Raw genomic sequence first — 8,868 nt, 5'->3', positions numbered from 1 at the left:
AGATCTGATTTATGCCCCCTCAGTTTCCTATTCTGTTCTGTTGTTATTCCTGATTTAGATTTCAGTTTTAGATTTCCAAACATTCCTTTTGCAAATATAACAGAAGTAAAAAACAAAAAACAAACAAACATAAAAGAGAGAGAGAGAGAGGGAGAGAGAGTCCTGCAACTGATGGTATGGATCTCAACATTATTGAGTCTGGGATTACATGAATTGACAAGCATTTAAGATCATAGAAGATGTGTATCTAGGAAAATTGGAGCTGTTTTAAATACATTGGGTGGTCTCCCAAATAATAATTTATTGTTTTCTTATATTTACTGTATGTTTACTTATTGTGTCAGTTGATAAAATCTTTTTTTTAAATCATCAATTATTTTTTTTACAACTGCCTAAAACCATTGCACAGTGCTGTATGTGCTTACCAGTAGCTTTGAAACGGTTACAGTGTTCAGACGAGTGAGAAACATCATTATAAAACTAATCATGTGAAGTCATGTACAGTTAGGTTGCCAACTGTCCCGTATTAGCCAGGATTATTAGCCAGGATATTTTGACCAAAATGAAGATGTTCCATATGGGATGCCTGTTTTCCCATATTCCCCTCCCCCCAACGGATGGTGAAATGTCTCGTATTGAAGCTATTGCATATTGTATTGACGCAGCAAAATGCTCAAGGGGTAAACTCCCAGCCCAGTCGGCGAAACACAGAGGGTAGAGTCACATGGGGTAACCTCCTCGTGGTCACGATTAGTGGTTCTCACTTTCAAAGGGGCAGTTGTTTGTGGATCGCAGAGAGTAGCATCAGCCTCCACATGCTGTGAGTCTCCGTAGTGTCATGCACAACCAGCCACATGATAAAATGCGTGGATTGACTGTCTCAGAAGCAGAGGCAACTAAGACTTGTCCTCCACCACCTGGATTGAGGTTAGGAACTGCGCCACCACGAGGACCTACTAAAGTGGGAATTGGGCATTCCAAAATGGGAGAAAAAGGGATAACAAAAATAATAATAATAATAAAGGTGCACTCAGTAACTTTTGTCTTTGTGTCATCTTGGTCTTGCACTGACACCTAGTGGCTGGGATGCAGCATCATTTAAAATCAATAGTTTTCAATTTCATGTCATTGTAGAAATTTTGTATTCGCAGTCAGCCATGATTATTTTAATCAGTTAGTGAAAGAGTTAAATAACAGGACGGTTGCTGAGATTAAGTATTCAGATGATCATGTGATTCTAAAATGGCAGCCCCCATGTCTCTATAATAAAACAGCATTTATATGGTTAATGATATGACTGGAGTCTTCATTTTAATGTGGTAATGACAAAATTAAACTTTTTTTAATGAGGAATTAATTGAATGAGTGCACTTAAATATAGTTGATATCACATAACAATACAAACAGCATTTTTAATATGTAAGTGGCAATACGTTTCTAAATAGCACAAACTTGAGAAACAACATTTATTTGACAACTAATGCAGACCATTTTATTTGTATTATGAGTTCTATATAGTTACATTTCAGTGCACAGCTACACAATTCACCATAGCCTAAAGTGGCTGGTGTAAGGCAAGCAAACAGAAGATATACAGTATATCAATAAGAATTTATGTTGAGTAGACATATGTAAATAATAAACATACTTAAATATTCGACATTGTAAAATATTTGATACAATACATTGTTCTGCCCCAAACCTTTAAAAATATCAGAGCACCGAAATGTTTCATATTTGGAGCATAAAATCCTATTCAGTTTATTTGTGTCTTTATGTGGTTTTCATGAGGCTGAGCTGCATTTACTTTTACGTTTATTAAATGTTGATCAAACCCAAAATTCTGAGGATAGTATAGTCTATGTGAATGGTTCTGTATCAAAGCTTAAACTTTACTGAATATAAAATGGAATTGATGTTTTTTTTTTCAAGTCTGTTTCACTTTATGAACACAATGTGAATGAAAACTGTTAGAAGACTGATATCATAATGTCTCTGATAATGATCCATAATGTTTATGTTTGCTTACACTTCATTAGCTTAAGACTCTATCAAGCACTATTAAATATGAAAGTATCAGATGTAGAAAACAATGAAAGCCAATATAAAAACACCATTTTAGAAAAACACCAAGGCAATAAAATATGTGAAAACATGAAATATTCATCAAATGTTTGAGACATCTATCATCTAATAAAATGGAGGAGATCAGAGTTCAACACATTGTTTACTTTATTCCGACAGTTTTATCACTTACTAAACATCTTAAAGCCACCTAATAAAAATTAGCTTGTTGTTGTTTCCACATTTATGTAAGTTAGGATGTTTTGAAATGACAGATATTGTTTTATTAAAATGTATCAGCTTACTCATTTGTAATGCTAAATGGGACTTCATGCTTTAATCATTGACTGTTGTTTTCTGATTACATTGATTTGTATTTAATTTGTTACAATAATTGAATCATTTAAGTAAATGAATTAGAATTTACTTATTTAGAAATTTAAACCTGATGTGTTTATTTTTTTCTATGTTAAATCGTCTTGTATAATAAATAGATCCTGTCTATGAAATCCCACAGACTCAAATGATAAGGCTTTGTGTATAGGTTTGAAAATCCCAGGAAAAAACATCAGGAGCTCAATCAATTTTGTATTGAAATATACAAAATACTGAAATGTAAAATTTAAAGCAAATCAAGTAGCCCTTTTTAACATCATACTGATGAATTATTTCTTTATTTATAAGTTTTATGTAGTTTTTATGCCATGACCTCTTAGGATAAATATTGCTTCATATAAGCGTTGCTGTGTATTAGAACAACTGTGCAATCTGTTTGGGGTTTTGTCTCTTAAAATGGTTTGTTTTATTTAAAAAAAAATGATATGTCATTTTTTGAGATAATTGATTTGAAGAACAATGCATGTTTCTACAAACAGTAGCTCATTGGACAGAAGCATATTTGACGCAAGTATGCAAATGCAGATGCAAATTGTAAGCGTGGTACTGTGGTGGAAAAACAAAACAAAAACCTTAGTACTCAAGGGGGAAAAAGACACTAACACTCAAATGTGCCATTAAACTGGGTAAATCAGGAACTACAAGCTATAAATATGTCTACAGTTTAACTAAGTAAAAGTTCATTCTGGTCTTCCAACTGAATTCTGATTTCCAATTGATTTTATGTAAAAAGACAGTTCTATATTTAATTGACAATATCAACCCATTTAAGAAAATAGTGACAAAGATACAGAATTTATCAGATCTAAATGTTCTACCAAGGTTTTTGTAATTTGTAAACAATAGCCCTGCATTTTTACAATGATCAATTCATTGTAAATGAGAGTTCATCAAAACATATTTGTTGTTAGTTGAGGGTGTGAGGTCACATTTGTTCTTCAGCCAGATCTTTAGAAATAATGTATTTTCAGACCGTAAAAAAATATTAATTGAATACCCCTGAATATTTTAATGTAAATAAGTGCACAGCATTACATTTATTTTTTTGTGTTAACATGTTAGTTACAATGAAAATGTCAGCTAAGATAAATATGAAAAAAATGTTTGGCCCCCATCAAGTTTTTCTCTGGATAATCTGGCCCCTACAAAAAAGTAGTTGAAGAGCCCTGGTTTTCACTAATGCCTGCTATAACACCCATTTGAAAGCATATCCATGTTATGAACTGTGCTTGGAAATGACAGAAAATACAAAAATACAGCTTGTGTAGCATCTGAATTGACATACTTGCATAAAGTTTGTTTTGGAGCTTTTTCCTCATCTATAAAGATCACTGTGGTGTGAGACGTCTATTGAAAAGAGAAAATCAGTACGACAAAAGTAATGTAGAGTACACATATCACTCTTGAGAAACATGAGAAATGTTCATTATGCATTAGGTCATGACAGGGTTTCTTTTTGACCTGGTAGCATGTTTGGGATTTGTCAGTGGAATGTAATGATAGAAAGCAACCACACGGGTGCTAATGTTAGTAGTTCTTGCAGGGCGTGTGTGAAATAGAGCGTGAGCGCGTCAGAGGACTCGTCTCCTTACAGCCGCTGTACAACACTCTGTCCAGGGTCTGCGTCTTTCCTTGCTCCTCCTTCATAAACAAATCCATTATCAGGATCTTCTCTTTGTGGATCTGTAAGCTGATGTCTTTAGGAATATCTGGAATGATCCAGTCCACTATGTCACTCATCAACATCACCACATTCTACACAGGGCCAGAGGAGACACACAATCACATAAATCTGCTGATCTGTCACCTCTTCTATTCATTATATGGCAGGATACACAAACTTAAGAGTGACACTTAAATGTAAACACAGGCTTTACTCTCAAACTGTATGTCCTAAAGAATGAATGATTTAGACTCATTAGGCCTCAATTAAGCAATTAAAGTATGGCTGAACGATTATTCGAAATCAAATCAAATTGTGAATTGAGGTAATGCGATTATCAAACCACAAGGGCTGCAATTTAATCAAACAAATAAATGGTCTGTATGCGCTGTAGTTCTAGCAGGAAGATTTTGGGATTTATTCTATCAGGCATCTCATCCAATCACAATACAGCATCTGCTTTATAAGCCTGGTCAGCTATCTCTCATTGTTGGCAAACTTCTGTTGTTTTCACATCACATGCTACAGTATGCCTTGTTATGCCTCATTGTTTTCACTCATGCGCATGGAGTGGCAGTTGCGTCACGTGGGCACTGAGTTCAGGTCATTGCTCATTTGTTTACCACAGTGTTTGCGTGCCTGGAGTTACTCCTCATTGGTGAATCTGGATCCAATGTTCATGCACAACATTATAAGTACTCTGTGTCAGGGTCTTGGTTGTGGCGATGTCTAAAGCCCTTTAGAATCACACCAGTCTTATTGGCAGATGATTGTTGGCACTTGGCTCAATCCTTGTCCTAAGCAGCGCAAATGATGTCTAGATACAACAAATGTGGCATATTTCTTCTATCAGCTCAGAACATCTATGCAGCGCAAAGGTGCTGTCCAGGTGCTGCAGCTGTAGTGTGTTTTCTGCTATCAGCTCAGATCGTCTTCTAAGCAGTGCAAATGTGCTTTCCAGGTTCCGCAACTGCGGCATGTCTTTCAGTGTCCCATGACATTGCAAATGTGTTTATAAATAAAGCTTTTATTCTCTCTTCACATGGCAAACATTATTTATCTTTGCAGGGGTATTGCACAAACAATGCTCACCCTTATCACAATGCTTGCCCTTATCATGGGGCTCAAATGCAAAATGTTTTTATCCTTGGAGTGGTATTCTACAAGCAATGTTGCCCTTATTGTAAGGCTCAAATGTGAACTTTGCTTGTCCTTTGCAGGGGTATTGCACAAACCATGCCCAGCCTTTTCTCAAAGGCTCAATCACAAGCATTGTTTACCCTTTTTTGAAGATATTGCACAATCAAGGCTCACACATTAGCAGGGGCTAAAAAATTATCATAAGCTAGCCTACCCTTCTGCAGTGTAAGGCACAACAGTAGTACATTTGTACAGTCATATACAAGCTTATGTTTGCATCATTCATTTTAATTTCTTTGTCTTTCAGATTTGTCCCTCACCTTCAAAAGACCTGTTTGTTATCCTGAGTCTAATTTATTGTATTTTATTTTTGGGGGGCATAAGTTATAAATTAGTTTCTTTTTTCATTTGGGGTAAGCTCCGCTCCCCTGCCCTCATCGCTTCCTGCTGGATTTGATGGTTCTATCAAGTATCTGAGCGCCAACCCATAGGCCAAAATTATTACACCAAAAGTATCTCTACATTTGTATTAATCCCTATGATCCCAAGTCTTTTTTGATAGAAATGTGAGCGTAAGTGAAGTTCTAGCAAGAAGATCTTGGTATTCATTCTATCAGACATCTCATCCAATCACAATACAGCCTCTGCTTTATAATCCCGCTCAGTTGTCTCTCATTCTTGGCATACTTCTGTTGTTTTCACGCTCTCCACCCCATCATCACCAGTTTAGGTTGCCTCCTGGGTGGTGGTAAGCTCTGCTGCCCTGCTGTCATTGCTTCTGGCAGGATCTGATGGTTCAAGCAAGTATCCGAGTGCTGAACCGTAGGACAGGGCTTACGCCAAGTGATAAAAGTATCTGTACGTTTGTATTAATCAATAAAATTCCCATAAAACCAAGTATTTTCTATTGGAACTGTATGTGTGCTGCTCAGTTCTCTGTACAAATACTCAAAGCATGCCTGAGGCTAATGAGTTGAGCATGTTAAATTTACAGCACTCTAGATTAACTAATTGCACATTTTCCGTGTTTCCAAATATGCTTGGCTGCTAAAAGTTACTATCCAAATCTAAAGCAACCCCATAACTTCGGATGTTTTGTGGTCAGAAGAGTGGATGAGAGCATTTCTCTACAGTAAACGGCCATTGTGAACTGAACTACAAACAAACATCTTCCTTCATGTTCCGTCAAAATAAAAGCTCCACCAAAATAAAGGCTTAATAGTTTAAGCGGAACGCATAGCAATGCCGCATTGTAAATGAGTGCATGAAATTAGTTCATAAATATGCTACTGTTTTATAATAATAATTATTAGTAGTAAAAGTAGTAGTTGTATAAGTAGAATTAAAAAAAGAGATATATTTCCATAATAATTTCTTAATAATTATTTAGCTATTGGTTCCAAAAATTAATAGTGAAAAGTGTCTAAAACCCTATCACTAAGTGGACCAAAAATAGGCACACAGTAAAGAGATACAATTGGAAGGTGATGTGAATCTGTTTTTCCCCCACTCAAATGTGAACTTTCTTAAATATTTTATATTTCTACTAGCAGAAGAGCATATTTGCCCATTACTTACTTTTGGTAAATATTTGTTTGTTTTTTATTAAAAATGTTAATGTTAATAATCATATCGCCGTTCAAAACGCAATCGCAATCGCAATCTATTTCAAAATAATCGCAATTTGATTTTTTGTCTAGATCGTTCAGCCCTAAATACAAGCATACATTTTAGAGAAAATTATTCAAATAAAACCATTCTTTCATAAACCAATGCATTGAATGCAACAATTTAACAATGGTTTTAGGAATGATTTATACAAATTCGTTCTATAGAGGTTTCATGAATGAGGCCCAAAGTTATTGCTGAAAATGTGACAGTACAAATATTATTTTCTGCATTTTCTCTCTCTTTTTTCTTTTTTTTATGATTGTATGAAGCCATAAAGGAAAAATATATAAATCAACTACTGCTGAGAGTTAACAAGTAAACAGTTAGCATGACCTATCATAAGGTGGAGGTAACAAACACATAATTCAGACACTGACCTGAAACACAATTACAAACGCTAGTCTGGCTGCTAGCACAGCCCAGAACTCTTTCGAGATCTCATATGGTATTAAAGACCATGGAGGCTCTCTGTAGTCTTTATACCTTTCAAGGAAAGAGACATTTTAATTGAGTTTTTAAAATATGGGTCCACTCAAATATGATAAGCAGCTGAATATTTACTCTATATAGTCATTTATATAAATATTTAAGTAAATAGCAGAATATATTCGTTTTGTACTGCTTTCTTTTTTCCATACCTACATATCTCCACATGGAAGCCCAGGTAGGAGGGCTCGAGTGGGGCAGTGCCGTTCTGGAAGTGGCTGACATTGAAGTATGAGAGCGTGTGGTTGACAAAGCCATGCATGGACCCATCTGGACTGTACATGTACTGATAGACCAGACGTGGAATAAAGTCTGAAGTGAAGGAGATCACAAATGCCTAAAAGAAACAGAATGAAATCACTTGTGAAACTATCCTTGAAATCAAGATGTTTTACCATCATTCAGAACAACAACTTAATGACATTCTTTTACAGTTATGTCATATTATTAGGATTGGAAAAACTGAGAAAACTTTAAACTTTCTCCTGTTTGATAAAATATGCTCTGATGTTTCAGAAGCACAAAACAAATAAGCTGCCTTACATTGACAATAACTGCCACTTTTGCAACTCCTCTGAGAATATTATACCAGATTCCTGTGAACACAAAAAGAATAGAGTGAAATTTCTCAATTGACAGAGAATGTGAGGTGTTAGCTAAAAATAAGTCCACTGAATCATGCCAAGACATAATTATTAATGGTATGTGAAGCTATATATGCTTTTATCACATGCTTTTTATTTGTTAAGTATTTAAGTATTTGAGTGAGAACAGAGATGAGTGTAAATCCAGACCAATGTCTTTGGCTCTGGCTGCATCTGGTCTTCTGAGCTCTGCTACAAATTTCTTTGCATCCAGACGGATTTCAATTATGTTGTTCAAAAGAGCAAACAGAGGAGCCAATGGAAAAGATGCCACAAACAGAGTCACAAACCCAAACTGGATTACTGCAAAAACAGAAAAACAACACTTACTGTGGTTTTACCAGGAACTTTCCCTTGTCATACTGCTGTACTTTAGTTTGATTTTGATACAATCTAAATGTAAATGTAAATGTTTTAGTCAGTTCCAATTATAAGTTCTTAATAAGAACCATCTTACTATTAGTGACACTCTCAGTCTGCTGTATTACAGTGTAAATACTGTTCACTTAGAGTGGTGGTGGTGTAGCGGTCTAAGCACATAACTGGTAATCTGGTAATCAGAAGGATGCTGGTTCGAGCCCCACAGTCACCTCCATTGTGTCCTTGAGCAAGGCACTTAACTCCAGGTTGCTCCAGGGGGATTGTCCCTGTAATAAGGGCTCTGTAATTCGCTTTGGATAAAAGCATCTGCCAAATGCATAAATGTAAATGTTATCAGGGCTTGTGCTTTCAGGTTTACCATTTCATCACAAAAATGCTCTAAGCTCAAATCTTTTGAAACGATACAATGAATATAACCAGCTT

The 8,868-nt window shown here is 35.6% G+C and overlaps 1 protein-coding gene across 1 annotated transcript in view; it reads right to left on the bottom strand.

Annotated features, from left to right (window-relative positions):
• Window positions 1-1,197: 1,197 nt before the first annotated feature.
• The window catches only part of LOC127637937 (anoctamin-1), a 147,472-nt gene continuing 139,801 nt past the window's right edge, over window positions 1,198-8,868 (bottom strand). Inside the window, exons 22-26 of the mRNA XM_052119208.1 lie at window positions 8,215-8,367; window positions 7,964-8,016; window positions 7,573-7,757; window positions 7,312-7,417; window positions 1,198-4,215 (exon numbers count right to left, since the gene is read on the bottom strand). Of these exons, the coding sequence (XP_051975168.1) occupies window positions 3,988-4,215; window positions 7,312-7,417; window positions 7,573-7,757; window positions 7,964-8,016; window positions 8,215-8,367 (725 nt within the window). The 3' untranslated portion in view covers window positions 1,198-3,987. The remainder of the gene's footprint in view (window positions 4,216-7,311; window positions 7,418-7,572; window positions 7,758-7,963; window positions 8,017-8,214; window positions 8,368-8,868) is intronic.

Source organism: Xyrauchen texanus, chromosome 46, assembly GCF_025860055.1.
Source record: "Xyrauchen texanus isolate HMW12.3.18 chromosome 46, RBS_HiC_50CHRs, whole genome shotgun sequence".
In the NCBI taxonomy this organism is placed as follows: domain Eukaryota; kingdom Metazoa; phylum Chordata; class Actinopteri; order Cypriniformes; family Catostomidae; genus Xyrauchen; species Xyrauchen texanus.
The sequence above is the reverse complement of the archived record's forward strand: the minus strand, read 5'-3'. Positions and strand labels throughout refer to the sequence as shown.